Source organism: Zosterops lateralis, assembly GCF_965231275.1.
Source record: "Zosterops lateralis genome assembly, chromosome: 2".
Lineage (NCBI taxonomy): Eukaryota > Metazoa > Chordata > Aves > Passeriformes > Zosteropidae > Zosterops > Zosterops lateralis.
This window is the reverse complement of record NC_139763.1, coordinates 71,881,739-71,901,624: the sequence shown is the minus strand read 5'-3', so window position 1 is coordinate 71,901,624 and position 19,886 is coordinate 71,881,739. Positions and strand designations below refer to the sequence as shown.

General features: G+C 37.3%; 1 protein-coding gene across 4 annotated transcripts in view; it reads left to right on the top strand.

The window, feature by feature from the left end:
* Positions 1 to 19,886, top strand: part of TNFRSF19 (TNF receptor superfamily member 19) — a 57,147-nt gene that overhangs the window by 3,453 nt on the left and 33,808 nt on the right. For 2 of the 4 annotated variants that reach the window (XM_083883952.1, XM_083883953.1), the window contains 3 exons: positions 8,161 to 8,249; positions 8,811 to 8,921; positions 18,148 to 18,326. In XM_083883952.1, the coding sequence (XP_083740078.1) occupies positions 8,184 to 8,249; positions 8,811 to 8,921; positions 18,148 to 18,326 (356 nt within the window). In that variant the 5' untranslated portion in view covers positions 8,161 to 8,183. Of the gene's footprint in view, positions 1 to 1,769; positions 1,825 to 2,127; positions 2,227 to 8,160; positions 8,250 to 8,810; positions 8,922 to 18,147; positions 18,327 to 19,886 lie in introns of those variants that run through there. The other 2 variants (XM_083883954.1, XM_083883955.1) reach the window with 2 other exon arrangements.

Genomic DNA, 19,886 nt, shown 5'->3' with positions numbered 1-19,886 from the left:
CAGAGGAAAGATTTTACATGCTACAACAAGGACTTAAATGTTTAAGTTTCAGTGTTACAGACAACATGAGGTCTGAGCTCATTAGCATAGTAACCCACTGTCTGATCAAAGTCTTAATGTTTCTTTATATGGTAATCCTGAGTGTTTAGTCAACACTTCAAGAACTCTGGGATATTTTAATACCTTTGTCTACTTTAGTACCTATGCTACTTTAAAACAAGTATCTGAAACGTACATGATGATTCTACTAAGAAAAACTCATGCAATAGTTTTACTGGTCTCTCAAGAAAACAGATAACATGCAAAAAATTGCCTGTAAGTAGTGAGGCTGTGTACAATGCTCAGTGCTGTGCAGCAGCTGCTATTCACAACAGATGCACTGCTGTCGCGCCGCAGTATGCCATTCCTCACTGAAATTCCAGCCTCTTGCACAGCTCCTCCTGGCAAGAGTCCTGAAGCAAAGCGCTTCTTTGAAGGCCCTTTAGAAGATAATTACATGAAAACCCCTGTACATGCTGAGTTGTTTGGGTTTTATAATTGAAAACAACTAGTTTTGCAGCAATCGTTTCTCTCTTTGCATGCAACTTCCTGGATTTCAACAAGCACCCCTTAGTTTTAGAGAAGCCCATGTGGCTGGTGGTCTTCAAAATGTTGTCTGTAAGGGGCTCTAAAAATTCTGTTTGTTTGAAAATGCTTTACCTCCCAGTATAAGCATTTGTTCATTTTTTCAGAGCATAACCCAGTTCCTTGTGTTTCCATACAGTTGTCTAGACTGTAAGTGAATCATTAACCTTTTCATTAGAAGTAAAACTAATGTACTGAAATCCCTGCAGCAGCAATTCTTTTACCAAGGTCTCCAAGACCAATTTTGGAGCATCACTAACTTCAGAAAAGCTCCTAATTTGTGTCATGGTAAGTAGCAGTAACACCCAACCTCATGACTGGAAAATTTACTGTGTGAAGGGCTGGATTTCTCCACCTCTCCATGGATACTGGCATTTTGTACAGACACTGTGCTTATAGCTGGGTAACTTATTACCTGCAGAATGGATAAAATATTTCAGGCTCTGCACTAGCAGGAAAAAATGCTACTCAAGTACTTTGGAACTTTTGGGCTTGCAGAAAGGAGAATTTGCAGTGTGTTGTCAGAAAGCCTCCATCGTGTTTTTTGGGCAGGAGAGGTGGAAAGGGCCTTGCTGAGTTACAAGGAATCATTCTACACTCGCCTGAACAGTGACCAAGGGCCAGTTCCTTTAGAACAGCCCAGCAACCATAAGCCTGAGCTCCCTCTGAGGGGGATCAGCAATGCCAAGGCTTCAGTCCCAAAGCTGGGCAATGTCTGGAGGCAGGAGTGGGCACAGGAGTGCCCTGCTATCCTGTTCTTCTGGTGGGATGAAATGGACACACCTCCTCACTTGCGAGTCACCCTGGCTTCACACCACTGGTACAAGGCACACACCACCACTCACACCCTCCCAGTGCGGACACATGGCGCCATCCATCCATCCATCCATCCATCCATCCATCCATCCATCCATCCATCCATCCATCCATCCATCCATCCATCCATCCATCCATCCATCCATCCATCCATCCATCCATCCATCCATCCATCCATCCATCCATCCATCCATCCATCCCTCCATCCCTCCATCCCTCCATGCCATTGGCCGCCCTCTCTCAGCTGACGGGGCGGGCCGTGGCGGGCGCGGCGTTGCCGGGGTGACGGGGCGGGCGCCGAGGGGAGGGAGGCGGCAGGGGCTGCGGCGGGGGCGGTGCGGGGCGAGCGCTCTGGGCCGGCCGGGGCGGCCGCAGCCGTGGCAGGTGGGTGCTAGCGACAGCCGGGAGGGCCGAGCCCCGAGCCCCGGGGGAAGCGGCGAGGGAGGGAGGGAGGGAGGTGATGGCAGCGAGCTCCGCGGAGGGCGCAGGCTGCGGGGAGGGCTCCGCCGGGCTCCCCCTTCCTCCCCGCGGTGCCTCCGGCTCTGCCGCGCCGCGACGGGGCACGGGGCGGCTGCTGATGCTGCTGCTGGTGGGTTCTGCAGGTCTCCACAGCCCTGGGGTGGCTGCTCCGCGCCCCCGAGTGCGGCCAGCAAAAAGCCCTTGAAAGCCGGGCTTAAATTCAGAAACGCTCCTGGTGTCTGCTGCGCAAATAAGCCGCTGTTTGCTTCAAATCATTTTAGTGCTGGAGTTGAAGGAATAGGAGCTCCTAACTTTTTGGTTTTGCTGGTAAGAGGTTTAAAAGCCCCAGTTCGGTTCATTGAAAAGGTTTTGGTTATTTGACTTCCTTTCCTGGCTGTCCCCATTAAATCTGACCTTGGACAGAAAGCTTTACCTGATGTTCATGAAAAGGCTAAATACTTATTTACCACTTTTATATTTATAGCTACTTTAGATGGATGCTTTTATCGAGTTTGTAAAGTGGTCCAGTAGCATTTAATATGAGTAAGTGGCAAATTGATTCAATCTGTAGGTAGGTTTCTTAACTACTGCATAATCTCTTTCAAGCACAGCTTCACCATCAGGTGTAACGCAAGTTACTTAGGCTTGTTACCATAGGAGAAAAGGGTTGGGGTTTTTGGGTGGGTTTTTCTTGTTGTTGTTGCTGGTTTTGGTTGGTTGGTTTGTTGGTTTTTCTGTTTTCTTTTAGACCTAGAAGTAAGTTTCTTCATTAGTTTACTAGTGAGATGCTTAAAATGTTAGTTAAGGAGGTAATAAGTCACTTTCTCTCACTTTCAACAACTTGCAATCCTGATAAAAGAGAATGGTGTGAATGAAAGTAACTCATGTCTGTGGTTTTTAGGACATTGCATGCTATCTAAAACTGCTCAAGGCTGCCTGGGTAAATGTAGCATATTGGCATTGCACCACTGCAAGGTGTATTAACCAGCCTAATGCTTTATAATTCATGATCCCTAAAAATGACTTTGAAAAAGAACTATTAGTGTATTTTGGTGTCAATGAAGTCTGGATATAATACTGGCATTCTCAATGTATTACTTATTCACATACCTGAGCACAAAAGTACAAGTGTATCTTGGCACTGAGCTTTCATCTAGCAAACCAGTGTCTCCAAGAACTTGAGATGGGTGAGATGTATTAAACAGCAGGAGCAACTTTTTTTTTTTTTTTTTTTTTTTTTTTTTTTTTTTTTTTTTAACCACACTTTTGATGTTGTGTGAGTAGGCTCATCAACTTTGCTGAGAGTGGGAGTTCCTGTGTGAATCATAGGCTCTGATCGTCTAAAAATTAGCTTTGTTTATGTGTAGGAAAAACGTTGCCACATTGCATCTTTGTTACAATATTTCACTCTAATGTCTAATTAATGATAAGTTGGATATGTTGAAGAACACAAATGACAAACTGCATTATCACCATTATTCCTGTAAAGACAAGTACTTCAATTAATGTAACTTGAAGCATGTGGTACTCAGAAGAAGAACAAATATTTCCTGGCTGTGTCTTGTGGCCCTGTCTTCTTATCTCCCTCAGCCCCTAAAATACATCAAAGTGTTTTTGATCACCAGCAAAGTTCTAACTTTAATCTGCTACTTTTGTCTTTACAAAACTAGAAATAAATCCATAGCTGCCTAATGTAGTACAATTCCACAGTTCATAAAATACAGATCTTTTCAACGTGGCATTTAATGTGATGAATGTGCCTTAGCTGACAATATGGAGTTTTTTTTCCCCCACATTTCTCAGAAGAGCTGGAGCAAATGTGGTCAGACAAGACCTCATTTAATTCACTAAGAGGAAGACTACAAGGGTTGTGGGCAGAGTGTAAAGGGAAGATGTTCTAGACCTGTGAGACAGCAATAACAATGTGCAGCACTGTAGTGGAAGTTCTTGTCCCTAACTTGCTCCCTTTCTTTGTCTTTGTCATTGCAGCAGCAGCATAAGTGCTTTCCCTTCTCTTGTTTCTTGCCCCTGGGGCACTGACTCTGCTAAAGCCATCTGCCACTCCTTGTTTTATTGCCTGCAGTTGACAGCTGCGGGTGGGAAGTAGGTGGTTAGAGAGGAGCTGAGACCCTGTTTGTTGGATACCAGAGACCTCTGTTGGCAGTAAGATAAGATGGTTATATTTTCATGCCTCTTTCTTACCCAGAACTTCTCAGAGTACCCTGCCAGTGTTACAGTGAAAAGTGGTCGTCAAGTAAAAATATTAAATCAAATATGGGAAATTTTTAAGACCTGGTTGTGAATTTACTGGGAATTCACAACTTCAGGTTAAGTGAATGTGAAATTGGGACTCTCCACCATTTCTCAAGTTTCCCTTAGAAGATGGATTATGTTGGCTTCAAAGTTCTGATGCTTCCTTGTCTGAGAAATCTGCTAGTCAGCCATAATTTAGTCATGCTGCTTTGATTCTTGAGGCGGTGTGTCTTTCATAGGGGAACTTCAGGTTTTTTGGAGAGAAAAAAAATATATATATTTTTCTGACATGACTTTGAAATAAAAGGATGACTATTCAAGTAAGTTGGTAAATGTATGAGTAAATTTTAGAGGGCAGTGGATTCTAGAACCCTAAAAGGCAGGAAGTTCGTACTTCCCCAATACATTTGTTACATTTTTCTAATTTATTGTTAGATATTACCCTCTTTATGCATAGTAGGCCCCAAATGACCTTAAAATTATGCAACCACATTTCCTAATGCAAGTTCTCTATTCTGAGTTCAGTACATTACCAGTAATGATTGCTTTTCCCTGAGTATTTTAGGCAAGCATATTACTGTTAACCTAATAAGATGTATTTGGAATGATTTAGTGACCTCAAAAAACTCTGTCCACAGGTTTCTTTCTTCTAATAAAATCGGCTATAACCAAACTTGGTGTTTTAAATATCAGTATCTCGACAAGAGCAAATAGTCTTTAAAGGTATGGAACCTCTGTTTGCTCACACATATTTTGGAGGCAAAAAACTTCTAATAAATTCTTACTTGAAAGCATAAGGTGAATGGCTGGTGTCCAACAGACTTCAGTATTATGCCACTTGATATCATGAGAGAAGAAATTTGCCCAATGGCAACGTATTATTAAGTGCTGCAGTCTCTGCTTTTTAAGCAGGACTTTTGACCAAACTGGAGGTTGAAACAGGAAACAGCTGACACAGTTATCTCTCCTTTGAGACTTGTGTCCAATACAGTGAGTTATTAATGTGCCCCTAATCATTAAGGTGCCTTTCAGTTATTTTTATCAAAATGCTGTCATGAAAGAAACATCTTATTTCATTTGTTCTCTTAATAATGGTTATTTCTTGTACACTGTCTAATTTCTTTCTCACCTGTTAATTGGTATATAGTCTTTGGTGTTGTTTTGGTAGGAGTGGTGACAGTGGGCACAATGATGACATGATAGAATACCACAGGCATCCCTACAACTCTGCTGAAATTATTTAAATGTGTTTTGGTGCTACTAAAGTGCTCTGAAGTTGGAGGTCCATAGACCTGCAAGCTTCTTTCGGAATCTTTGTTGATTACAGAAGACGTACTATACAGAAGATACCTCATATCCTAGGCCTAAAGCTGTAAGATCTCATGAAACTTGTAATGATTGGTCAAAAAACTGAAGCTTAGTTAAGTGTTGGAGAAGTCCTTGATAGCCAATTACAAAACTCTTGATTTTGAAAATTTCCTCTGGGTTGTGGAGCTCCTGGTGGTTGGACTTGCCAAGACTGCTATAAAGGCAGTAGATTTTCTTTTAAATAGAGAATATTTCACAGTTGCAATCAAATTCCACACCTGAGTGAACAAAATGTATTTTGGTACAGGATGGTATACTTTATGCTTTTTATGTTCTAAAAGTATTTGAGGCTCTAAAAAGTTCATCTTACAAAAGGGCAGTTCCAAAACTGAAATACAAGATGTCAGTATGACCAGTGAGATTTTTAATACTGCCTTTTGTTCTGTACTGACATTTGATTTTTATTCCAATTATGACTCCAGAATACTAAAAGATAAAAATATGTAATTAACTTTGTTTCAGTATTGATTTTGATGAGTTTTATGTATTACGTTACAGCTCTGTATTTTAGGTCATTAGGCTTAGTACAGCTCAATCAGTATTTTTTGTACTGAAAATTCTATGTGAAACTTGACACAAAAATATGAAATTATTACAATCTTCAGTTTCTTTTTGATATGTTTCACATCTATTTTCAGAAGCAAAAGTAAATATTGAAACTTAAAATAAAACTTAACCTTAGGAAGAACCCTGGTTTTGAAGTTTTGGTAGTATTCCATAGATGGTCATAATTACATCAGAACTGTACTATGATTTCGCTGTTTTTTAATTATTAAGGAATATATATGACTTGGAGTAATCAATTGACATTTAAATCTAAGAAATTCAGTTGTATTTACAACTTTATTTCCCTTGCACACTTCTGTAAATTTTTAAGTCCTATAGAATTAAGAAAGCACATGAAATATTTGGTTTTTTCCATTAAACAATATTACATGAAATCAAAAATTAATGGGGATTTTTCTCCCAAATCCCACTAATTTCAGTGTGATTCTTTGAATCAATATTTAATCAGTTTATTTAATTTAACTCTTAGACTTTTAGCTTTACTGTCTTCAACTTCTCTGAAGTCAAGCTTGTTTTACAGGACTGCTTTTCTGTAATGCAGTGTAAAGTTGTTTATTGTATTATGATTCTTAGTTATTTTTAATTTCTTCATATATTGCCCTTGAATTTCTGTAGCATTCCAAAGGGAATGAACAGCAAATCAGAACTAACAGGATCAAAACTAAGATTTCTGTAGCATTCCAAAGGGAATGAACAGCAAATCAGAACTAACAGGATCAAAACTAAGACTTTCTTGATACATATTTCAAGGTTACTAAGGTGCAAAATCTCTCAATTTGTCGCTTATCTAATCTGGTTTTACTTAAAAGATACTCAGTTACTTTTTGGCCAGAAGATATAATGTATGGTATGTGTATTTACCCATTTTGTATGTTTCAAGAAATAGATGAGAAACGTTTCTTGAAATTTCCCGTAACAGTATTTTTACTGTCTCTGTCCACTGCTTGCTCTTTCCTATTACTAGAATTTGTTTTATTTGTGCATACCCATTTTTTTCAGCATTAGAATTGTCAGCTTCTCATGACTTCAGAACTTTTAATTTTTTTTACTCTCCTTTTTCATTTTTCTAGTTGTTCCACAGTACTTTTTACATGAAGTCGTGTTTTGGTCATCCAGAATTATTTCTGATTTTTTTTCCATTTAATGTTTCTTGCTTTATTTTTTTTACCCTTTCAAAAAAGAAACCCATGTCAAATACTATATCTGTATGCACTTGTATTCCTTGAGAGTATGTCTTCTTTTTTACCCATGTTGACATGCATTTAATCTGGTAATCATCATTGGCCCATAGACTATTACCATCACTAAGTGAGAAATGACCATAAAAATGTCATCTTGGCTTTCCCTTGGACTGCTGTCTGTCACATCTCTACCTACTCTGTTCTTTTTAGGAGACTCTTGCTCTTTTTACACTTCAAAATACAGCTTATCTTAAAAAATATAAATAGTGACACTGAAGTATACTTTCTTCTTATTGTTTGGAATTCATTAACTAGGGTATTCATACAGTAAAATGTGAAATTGTGTGTTAATTATAGTTTATGTTCATTCTGGTTGTATATTTTTACAAGCATATTATGCTTGCAGTATTTCCATGTTGGAAAGCAGTTTGCATCTTAATGTTTTTCTCTGTTATTTTCCTTTTGTTTTGGGTTCCATCCTTTCATTTGTCAGTCTCAACTGGTAAATTATAAAAACAGCATGACATATTTGAAAAAAAATATTTTTGTTTGTTGCTCACTTACGGAGTGTTTAACAAGCAAGAAACAAACATATGTTAGGGATGGTGTATTAACAATTGTTGATGTTCTCAACTCTAGACTGATAGCCATCTCTTCTTATGAGACTTAAAACTATAGGAACTTTGTGTTTATTTTCTTGTCTTCAAAAGCTGTGTGATTTTAAAGCATATGTTTGTTGTTTAGCAGTTCCTGGCAATCCATCTGAAAACGTTAATGACATTTACAGATTGTATTTTGACATCATAGTGTCATGAAGTGGTATGGACCTGTGACTTCTGCAATTTAAATGGTGTAAATATAATGATTTTTTTTTCTATTTATATTGTTCTAGGGAGAAAGGTTTAATCTCAAGAAATGGATGCTAAAGGATTACAAGGAGATGATAAACTGAAGGTGCTTGTCATTTTACTGGCATGTTTGGTAAGTTAAAGATTCATATTTTTCCCCCATATTGAAAATAATTGTACTGAACACAGAATCTGTGTCTTTTGTCTTACACATTACTACTAAGACTAAAGATCTTCAAATGCTGCACACAGACAGTTGCTTACACATTTAATTGATTTGAGCTTAAGCTTGGTTCACTGATTGATATAATTTTTGGCTGTTCCTCACACATAATTACAAAATTTTACCTTGTGAGCCTCTTCATGGACGAAGGAGTGGACTAGGGGCAGAAAATAAAGATGAATATAGTGCTGTGGAGGTGATACTACTTCATTTCAGAGGTGGCCATCTCTTACTCCAGTGTGCTGTACACACAATTCAGGTGTTTGGAGTATTGAGTTTATGGACAGAATGTAGCATAGCACACAATTACACTGCCTGCTCAGTGTACTTAACTCTGCCTTGCTGTAGAACTAAGGGTAATTAATAATTCAGAAAGTTATTTTTAAGATCAAAACATGGATTTATTTCTCAGATTTAATATATTTTGATGAATTTACCTTTTTTTTTTTTTGGTTGGTTTGGGTTTTTTAGCTAAGTAAGGTAATTTGTGAGACTGGAGACTGCAGAGAACAAGAATATAGGGACCAGACTGGAAACTGTATCCTCTGCAAACAATGTGGGCCTGGAATGGAACTCTCAAAGGTAAGGAAATTATGCTTTCTTGAATTTATTTTATTTCTGCTAAGTGCATTTATGTATGTGGTCTAAAATAATAGATATCTGTACTTACATGAAAGTATTTACTGTTTTGGCATTTCAGCCTTTTGCAGTTTTTCCAGAACCATGTTATCTGTTTCATTTTATATAAAATCCTCAGTTCAGAAAATGATGATGCCACTAATAAATAGGCAGTACCATCTGGATGGGCTCTCAAATTATTGTTTTAAAGGTGAGTTAGTGCTACAAAGGAGGGAAGAAACTACAAAGGGGAAAAAAACCTACAGGGATTTAAGACTAAATAACCTTGCTCTGTAGAAGAGGATGTGAAAAATTAATTTCAAATCTGTGATTCTTACAGAATGCTGATGTGGGTGGCCTTAATTTTTACAGTGATGACATTCACAGTCATTTTTTGGTGGATTTTGGTGACAGTTGGATTTCTGGTGACAAAGTTTAAATATTTTACGTACGACTTTTTGTCTTAACAGAATGGTTTAATATAAAAATGTCATAGGTACATAAATACTGACGGGAGATTCAAATGAGAGCTTGTATTTCCTTAGAATAGGAGGGAGACAGACAATTGTTCTGTTTTAACTAGGTCTGTGGTTGGAGCACTTCAGGAGGCCACATTCAAGTCAGGCTTAATTTCTTTGTTTTACCAGTCATTAAAAATGCTATAAACCTAATTCTTATCTAGATGCCATGTAAAGTAATTGAAAAAGTTGAGACCAGAAAAATACATCATAATATTTAGAAAGCACATAAGAAGTTCTTGTTAATATCTTGTTAATATTTGGAGAACCAAATACTATTGTGACTCTTAGGCAATTGTATTTTGCTTTTATAACAATTGTATCTCTTCCAAAATAAAATCTCTATAAAAGTTTTTGAATTACTTGGTTTTTAGGACAGTGGAAATCAATCATTGGAGACAAATGCTGGCTGGGATTCAGTAGAGCTAGAAAGTTCACTTGGCAAAATTTTGAAAAAAAAATCCAAGTCTAAATGCAACTCATGGGGGGATCTTAGTTGTCTTCAGTGCAGAGAAAGAAGGTGCTGTGCATGAGCAGGGATAGAGAACAATGAAGGAAGATATAACTGAAAGAAGGAGGAGGCAGGGATTTGTTGGGATTCACTAACTCAGTTACTGGAGGTGAAAGAGACAACAAAATGAGTTAAGGGTCTTGGGAGACTGGATGTCTTGAGGGAGCAAGTGTGTCCTGCCAGAGACATGAGGATGGTAAGGCAGAGTGGTGTCAGGAAGGGTGAGCAGACCTACTCATGCATGTGTAAAGTTCTCTCTTCAGTGCCTAGCTCTAAACCCATGTCTTGCCCATTGTTGGAAGCTTTGTGTGAAGCTGTGACCCTGATATAACTGAGCATTCAGATCCATACCTGAGAGGTGAGGCCATACAGAGCATGCCCTTTGCATGCAGAAGGGCAAACTCTGTCTTGTGCTTCTACTGATAGTGTAAAAAGGATGGTGAAGGTAGAATTTAGGGTGTTTAGGGGAATTTGAAATGTTTCTTTGGATTTTTTTTTTTTTTTTTTTTTTTTTTAAATATATGTGTGTTCAAACTGCAGGGGGGAAAAGAAGCTTTCAGTTTATGGCTCTGTAGTTCCTACTATGTTCAGCTCTGAAAAAAAGCACAAGTTAAGTATTGTGGGTTGTGTGTGATTTGAAGGGATTTACTGAAATTGAGTGACACATTTTCTCTATCTCTTGACCCCCTGTGGAGAGTGTTCAGTGGGTTAACAGAAATATTTAGTTTCACACTTCAGTGGGAATCCCTTTGTATGTTGGGCAGTATTAGTGAAGCTTTAGTCATACCAGCAATGCTTTTAAAGCAGAGATTTGGGCAAGACTTAAGACATGGATGTGGTTTTAGTTTGGATTTTCTCAGATTGGCCTCAACTTTGAGAACTCAAAGGTTCTAGGGGGTGTTTTAATTTATAAAGACACTTGTAAATACGGCACTTTATAACAGTGGGCCAGTACTATGTGCATTTATATAGTCAGATAATAGACTTACCTAGTTGGCAAATAAAACCCAAAAGCATAAAAACCAAGGTTCCCTATAATTACACTCAATTTAATAAAGAAACACTAAACTAAAACAGCAAGGTTATGGTTTGCAATAATACACTATTCAAGTTATGGTTTTGCTTCACCTATTTTTGTTTACAGTCTGATAGTCCTGATTCTTAGGACCACTTTTGGTGTTTATGAATGGTTGATTGATTTCACTATGTAAACATTTACTTCTCAGAGACAGTAGTAGACTTTAAAAAATATTTTTTTTCTATACTAGAAATGAAATAACAGATTTTGCTCAAACCTAAATGAGCAGAATTGTAATTTCCTTCGTAAATAGAGGAACAATTTTCTATGAATCATAGTGAAGGATGTGATGCTGTGGCTATAACTGAAATGTGGTTGAAAGTAGTCATGTAGAACTACAGCTTGAAGCAACAAATATGTTAAGTCAAAGGTCAGAATGCAAAGAGAAGAGGAGTTTAATGATACACTTGAAGTAATTTGCAGCCTAGGAGAAATTTTGTTTGCTTGGTTTTTTTTATATATGAGAAAGCAATGATATAATAATGCTGTAGTTTAATAACAGCTTCTTAACACTAAATAATGTGTCAGTTTTCCTATTAAATATTTACTGGTCATGGATACAACTAGATATACTGCTGGATATGTGAGCATGATTGTGTGTCTAAGTGTATAGTAAAATACAATGTTAGTGGTGGGGTTTTTGCTTCAGTTCCCCCTGAGTGTTTTAAGCAATTGACAGGCAGATTTCTTTTTTATGTTTGTAACAAAACAACCTATATCGTTGAATGACAAAGCCCAGCTTTTCTCTCTTGTGTAAGAGAAATTACTTTATCTCAGTTACAATTTAAATATGTAGCTTTCTTTCTTGTCATGACTGACTTTACAGAAATACAGGACAAAAACCCAGCTGTACAGAGTGTATGTGTGTGTGTGTACAGTTATTTTTACAACTATTATTTACAAATTCAGTTATATATATATCTCTATTTCTTCGTTGGTATACTATATGAGTACTTCACCTTTCTAAATTAGGGAAATGCTGTTGCCTTTTCTCAATTTATACATAAGACACTAACATAAATCAACTCGTCCATGGTAATGCAGGAATTTTTTGGTAGAACGGAGTAGACAGAGGCTGTAGAATGGAACAGAGGCTTTCTCTTCACAAGGCACCACAAGACAAAGGGTGATGGGCACAAATTGTATCAGGAGAATTTATTTTTTACAATGAGAACATTCATTCACTGAAACAATCTCCCTGAAGTCCCCATCACTGGGAGCTTATGGGCAGGTTGCTAGATCATCTCAGATCAGCTCAGGTCCCTGACTCATGAAAGTTTGACTCAGATGTTCTTTCAAGATTCCTTCTAACCTGGCTGTTCTGTGGTTCTATGGTGAGTGTTTTAATTGTGGTTGCAAACCAGTGCTCAGTCTGTTGGATTGACCTTCCTGTATAGGTAAGCAACTTCAGACACCCTTGATGGCATAAACCAGAACAAAATCAGCAAAAAACCCAGCCTTATTTCATGTAACTAGTTCTGAATCTAAACCATTCTTTTCAGCTTTTGCTGTCACAATTTAATGGGACTCTCTTTTTCAAAATTTGTTTTTAAGGTAACATTTTCTTCCCTAAAGTAAGAAATAAGTAGTACCACCCTCAGCTTTTCCTTTCTGATTGCCTATATGCTGTTCTAAAAACAATGCTGCAATGTTACATTAGCTTAGAACTAAAATCCATTGATCACTTATGTTAATTGTATTTTTAGTAAATACTTTTAACATACTGCCATCAGAAGAAAGGAAGCTTTGTATTGTATCAATAGAATTGATGGGGAAGAGAGTGAAAGCTGCTTCCTGTGTTTTTTTGCTTCTATTTGTTAATTTTTTTAAAAATCTCTGTATAGCCTTTTCTTCTCATAAGCGTGTGTCTTTTGTAATGTTTGTGAAGCCTTTGAAGCACTGAATTAGCTTAGTTTTCAGTGTGTGCAGCCTTTGTTTCAGGTTGGGTTTTTTGTTCGGGGGGTTTTGTTAGGTTTTTTTAGTTTTTTTTCTTTTTTTTTTTTCTTTTTTTTTTTTTTTTTTAAGCAGTTCTTTCTTCTGGGGTGGGAGACTGACATGGTTGTGTTGATTCAGAAGAGGAAGTGTTTGCTTCATGTGGCTCAGCATTATTGCATTTCTCATTCATTCAGTAGATAGCAAAGCATCATGTAGTTAAGCACAAATCATTTAATATCTTTAATTCTCTAAGTGGCTTCAGTTTACTAGTGCCTGAATAGTCATTGTTTTGGCTTGATAGTAGCAGCCTTTCATCCTATCTTATATATGTTTCTAAAATAAATCAAACCTTATGGATTATTGAAATTTATACAAATCACAATTAATGCAGAAAAAGAAAGCATGACGTAGTTTATGTTTCAGCCTTTTTCTTTAAAGTGTTCAAGTACAGGAATGAAAGTCCTTCCAGTCTTTTCACCATCGTTTTTTTAAAGTTATCAGCTAAGCCAGTACGCTGGGTACAATATGTGACAAGGAATAGAAACCAAGAGTTGGAAGTGAGAGTGCCTGAAGCCAGCAGTGCCATCAGGCAAGCCATGATAAATACTGTCACTGCTGTACCAAGAGCTGGTGGGACAGAGGCAGCCTGATGCCTGTTAAGGTGGGGCTGTGTATCACAGCTTGTTTCCTTGTACCAGGCATATGATGAAGAGAGAGGAGACCTGCATGTTGTCTGAGGAAAAGGAATTGTGAATTAAACAGGCAGGTAGTGTTTGAAGCTACTCGGGATGTGATAGTCCTCACACAGAACATCAGAGTGCTGTGCCTGACGTGCTGTTACTGTGAAGCCACCGGGAGCAGCTGCTGCCGTGTTTATAGTCGCTCTTCACTTTTCAAAGCAAGAGAGCTGCTTGTGAGGAAGCCTGCAAGATCTCAGCTCAGGAGAGGCCAACATGTGTTTCTGGAAACTGGAGCAGCTGCATGTAGGCATGTCAAATCATCTTCACTGAGAATGAAACTTTTCTGATCGTAAGCTGTGCACTTTGACCCAACAGCTAAGTCTGATGTTTGCAGCCTGTCCTGCTCAGAGACTTCTGCTGATAGATCCAGCTCATTATTGGATTCTAGATTAGGCTGACCCACAGCCTGAGGTACTTTAGGAAGCTAAAACTGTGTGCTATTTAACAAGGCCATGTACTCAAAGGTATTAGGAAAAACTTAATTTCCCAGCACCCAGCGTAGTGCCGCAACCTGTTACATAACCTGACACCAATTAAAAGTGTCTTAATGCCTGGAAGACTTTTTCTTGAGAATACCCAAGTATTCTTGTAATCATCGTGGCCTAAGTGGAACTGCTCTGGCTGTGTTGTCTTGGGACTTACATAGGTTGTGGATAATCAGTGGAACTAGAAACAATTCTAAAAGTACTTGCAGATTATGATCTTAATGATGCCTGAAAGCATTTTTTTAAATGTGAGGTTATTTTAATTGAAATAATGTTTAAAATCTAATTTACTGATCATTTACTGTCTGTGTTGGATTAATCTTTTAGGGAAAAACCATACCACTTAACTCCAGTCTGCTTGACTTACGATTGTTCTGTCTAGATCAGGGTTTGGGTAGTACATAGTGAAATTTTAACAGTGGCCTGGTAGTTCTTGAAAAGGTGTCTGCATTATTCATTATGGACATTATATGTGCTTTTAATATTTTTAGCTAGAAACAAAATTATGAGTTTGGTTAACTAGTTTGCTACAGATTCCTAGGCAGCCTTAACCAGTCACCCCACTGGATACCTCAGTGAAACACTTCTGAACAGAGTTGTTCTGGAGATATATAAGTTAAAGGTAAAGAGATGGCACATCGCTGTGATAGTGAAAGCTGTATAGGTATCAAGAAAATTGAGGTTCTTCAAGAAAATTTGAATTTTGAAGAATTTTTGTAATTAACTTGAATTCAGTTTTTTAAAGAAGTGTTCTGATTTTTATGGCTTGTACTGTATCTTTTGAGAGAGAAAATTTTCATTAATTGAAAAGGGGAAGTGGAAAGGGAGGAATGTGCTAAGTGTTCTTCACAGAAAGCTTCTCAACAGCAAAAATAAAGACAGCATATATTTGTGCCCTTTTTTTCCTGGCACAAAAATAAAAAATGGTTTTTGAAATCTAGCTAATTGATATTACAAATTTTATTTCTATTTTCTGCAGTCCTAAGATCAAATGCCACAGGAGATGAGCTCTCTTTTAAAGTTAAGAGTGGGAGGATGGAAAGGGTGAGGGGGAGTTGGGATCTCTTCAGATCTCATCAGCTATATAACTTGACAGCTTTGTAAATAAAACACTGAGAAAACTGGTGCACATCAGTTTTGCACATGTACTGATAAAAGATGAACAGTCAATTGTTTGTATCTTTGCCGGACTGCTAAATTATAAAGTCCAAGATTTCAAAGGGTTTGAATCCATCATCTAAATCATATCCTTCAGTTTGGGGAATGTGGTTAATTATGGGTACAGATCTGTTTGAAGTTCTGCCTGGTTTACAAGCTTAAATATTTATTTGCACCTGCCAGGCAGTTAACTACCTCAAATATTACGTGAACATAAAAAGCACATACATAAAGTTTTAGTTGTTATGAATTGGTATCTGTGGAATTCCTGGCAAGGACTTAGAAGCCATCTTTGAAAAGATGGGAGACTGTAAATTCCTTGGGCAGAAGATCTCTTCATATTGCATCCACCATTTTTATAGCTTTAAAGTAAACCATTCCAAGATGCAAAGGATCACTAGGATGTGTCCATACATCCAGCTATATAGCAGAGCAGATCTGATCTAGAAACAATTTACTCAGCTTTGGTTGTTTGGGCCAGCGAGTGAAAGCGTTTAATTCTAGCTTTTATTTCCTGCTTGTGTTTTGATCCAAAGCTTCAAAGGTAGTCTGGAAAGGAAAACTTATAATTAAGTTAATTCAAGCCTCGTATTTGAAAGTTTGATAGGATTTGAGATGGACTGATTCCAAGTGATTTATCAAAAGATCCGAATATATATATATAGTTTAACTGAGTTGTGTAATATATTCCATAACACTACTATTTGGATAAGCTAACTAGAAAGAGTAGATATTTCGAAAGAGTGTGTTAAAGATTTATGATATTCAATGAAAAAGTTTATTTAGACTTAGGGAGTGCAGAACATAACATAAGTTAGTCTGGTTCCAGTACCTGGTGGAACTCATGTAGCTTTGTATAGAGTCTTACGATTACATAAATGAAATGGAGTGTAAAAATTAACACAGGAAGATACGACTACAACTGACATGGCTTTGGCATTAATTCCTAGTAGAAACTTGTCAATTTGAAATAAAATGGTATCAAATGTTCTACATCTGAAGTAAGCAAAAAAAAAAAAAAGGAAATAAATATTTTATATATTTTTGAAGTGTTTTGCCTACCAGCTTTATATGGTCCCAGTATATCACAGGAGGATTGTGCTGTACAGTGCATGAAACTGTAGGATTTTTGTTGTTGTTGTTACTAACTGCAATGTTTTGCCTGTCTGCTCCTTGATCTGAGAAATACTTAGTAGTAATAAGCTACATTTCAGCTAAAAGAAAGCAAAACAAAAACTAAAAATTATTGTTCAAGTTCATGGATCTAGAGACAGAGGAATAAGACTATTTTTAGTGTCTTTTTGTAGTTGCTTTCATAAATTGTTCATTTTCTGCATACTTGAGGGCTTGTTCTTCAGATGAGAGTAAAGTTTATTCTTAACATAAAGGAAAATTAAAAATTCTTAGAATGTCCTGAAGTTATTTATTGTTACTTTATCATTTCATGTTAGAGGCTCTATAAAATTCGTATTGGCCAGTTTGATCACAGAGCTTGTCCCATAGATGCCTTCCCAGCACAAAACCTTGGAGATTCCAGGTGTATTGAGTCTTGGAGAATCTGAGTGTGTTTGTAAATTTTAAAAGCTTTTTTATTGCAGCAGATCTGGTTATGTTGGTGACTTTGGAAAAAGTTGTTTATATACATCAAATACATGCATCATGCATGTTTATATGCATCAAACTGGTGGAAACTTCTGAAGTTGAAGATTTCCTGCAGCTTTCCCATTGGGAAGATGCCCTATTCTTCCACTGAAAATACATACTGGAGAACAAGGTCCCCATATTGTGCCTTTCCTAATAAATTCTGTCTGGGAATTTTTTGTATTGCCCTTGCAGTTTTGTGGTGTAATGTATCAAATCCAAATTTAAAGTACCCAACAAAATGGATAGGATGTTTGGATGATAAGAGGGAACAGCAGCTCCTAGTAACTTGATAACTCCTAAGAAGTTGATTGATAGTTCTTGGTAATCAGTTTATAGGATTCACCCCCAAACTGTTACATATGGCTTGGTGTTTATCTTTGCAGCTTGTCCATTTTATTAGGTGTCCGTCCTTTTGCAAATTAATGGAAATAATGCCTTTAAACTGCTAAATTTGGCAGAAATAACCAACCATAACAATATTGCTTGTACAATAAAATACTGTGCCTCCCTGTGATCTGCAGATCCATTAAAGTTTTCTAACTCTTAAAACTATAGTAGGTTGAGTTTTTGGGATTCTTAGTGGCTAAGCAGCATTTCATGCCTAGCTGATGGTCATTAAGCAGCTCTGGTTTATTTGGTAACAGAAGTCCTAAGCTTTTGAAGATCAGTGCACTCTCTTCAGCAATTAACTTTGTTCACCTGAGCTCTGAACCTTAATATCAAAGTGCTTCTTTGCTGTTTTTGTAACTGAGTAAGTGCCTTTATACTTCACTTGTCCCAGTTTCTTCGCTTTCACATGACTGACCTAATTAAAAAACAGACAGCTCAATAATTCTACCATAAGCTAGTAATAATGAAACTGTGGGAGTCCTTGAAGCCCTTTATCATTCAAATACACAGTGGTTTCATGAATAAAGTGGATGACTAAGTATTACTTATAGAAGTAAGGGAGATTATTAGCAGTGGAAGACACATTTGAACTTGCTGAAAGGATGGCTTTTGTCTCAAGAAAGACCTACTCTCAGTAATAATTACACTAGGTCTTCATTTTATCCAAGCATTCTCTTCTTGTTCATGCTTTCAGTGACTGAATAGCTTCTATTGCTTGTTAATCCCTACAGGAATGCGGCTTTGGATATGGGGAGGATGCACAGTGCATGACATGCAGGCCAAACAGATTCAAGGAAGACTGGGGCTTTCAGAAGTGCAAGCCTTGTCTGGATTGTGCATTGGTTAACCGGTTTCAGAAGGCCAACTGTTCTGCTACCAGCAATGCACTGTGTGGAGACTGTTTACCAGGGTAAGACCATTGCTGAAGATGAGATTTGAACAGATTTTAACCTAATTTACATTAAAATCGCTTGTTTGTGTTTTCTGGATAAATGTGGATACCCTTTGTGTGAATGTATGAAGGTCCTATATTCTAATCTTGGCCTTACTGTGTTATCTGAGAACACAACTTCTGAATTGTTGTAGTAATTACCTACAAAAATGGTTTTATAATTACCTACTTGGTCTGTGATAGTGCTGTCTGTACAGCACCTGAGCAAAATACCTCAAACAGTGTTACTGGTGACTTAGTTCATTGTTATAAAGAATTAAACATTCGGAAACATACACAACTACCTTCTTTAAAAATGTTCAAATTATTTGCTTGCATTTTTTCCCTCCTTAGGTTAATGCCTAACAATTCTAATGCACATATATTCTTAGATCAGAAGCAGTGGCTGTGGTTTACTGTCTGAAATTTCCTTCACCTTTCTTTTCTTCAAAATTCTTAAAGCATGATCCTAGCTAAAAGTTATAAATTATTGAAAATAATAGTTTGCTGAAACTGCTGTTATAAATCAAGAGCTGTGCTTAGGTTGTTGTCCTGCCATCCCAAAACTCTGTTGCTAATTTTCTGTTTGCAGTATTGAATCTTAAGATCTCTAAAAGGTTATTCTTTACACTGTTACCAACTTCCAATATTATAAACACCTGCCGTGAATTTGTAAAAAGACATTTTTGTTGCTTTTTTGAACTGGTAATTTAACTGATAGGAGTAGAGTGTGAGAACTGTTTTGCACCTGTAGCCGCCTTTGTATTTTCAGAGTGTATATTTCAGAAATGCTTAAAAGTTCATACATTTGTTTAGTATCTATATTTCAGTGAGTTTACTTTTTTTTTTCAATACCAACCTGAACACTTTTGAAGCTTCTGCCATTATTCCTTCTCAAGCCAGAGGTGAAATCTCTTCCCTTAAAAGCACTTAGTAAACGTTTGGTAACTAATCTTAGCTTAAGTCACTGTAGAAGAAGGTGCAGCCCCAGGCATTATAGATGTTACTCACAACCACTTTTGATACTGCTTGCAGCCATGTGGTTAATTGATTTATGTTTTTATGGCTTATTAATATATATATATATTGTTGGCCTTACTTGGCTGTCAGCAGGGAGAAGATTTTCTTCTTCTGTAAACAATATAAGCTGAATTTTGGAATATGAGAAAGGAATAAAATAGAAGCCACACTGGGACAAGAATTAAGGGTAAAGCTAAACTGGAGGACCTGGGAAGGCTTCTCAGATTCTGGTCTAGAATGCATCCTGGATAGGTGTGTTGAGTTTTAAAGCAAGAGCTGCCTCCACAACCTGAGTTTTCTGGTAGTTGGAAATAGGAGGAGGGAGGGAGGGAGTCATGGCCATGGCAACGGTAGTCACAGGATATCTGTTCTGGATGTTTTGGATAACAGAACTATAGAACACACCACCACTCATACCTGTCCTTTAGTTTAGATGCTGCCCAAAAAAATGGCGGAGGATACAGCCAGCCAAACCAAATAGTTTAGCTGATGTTTTACCTCTCAACAGTCTTACTTATT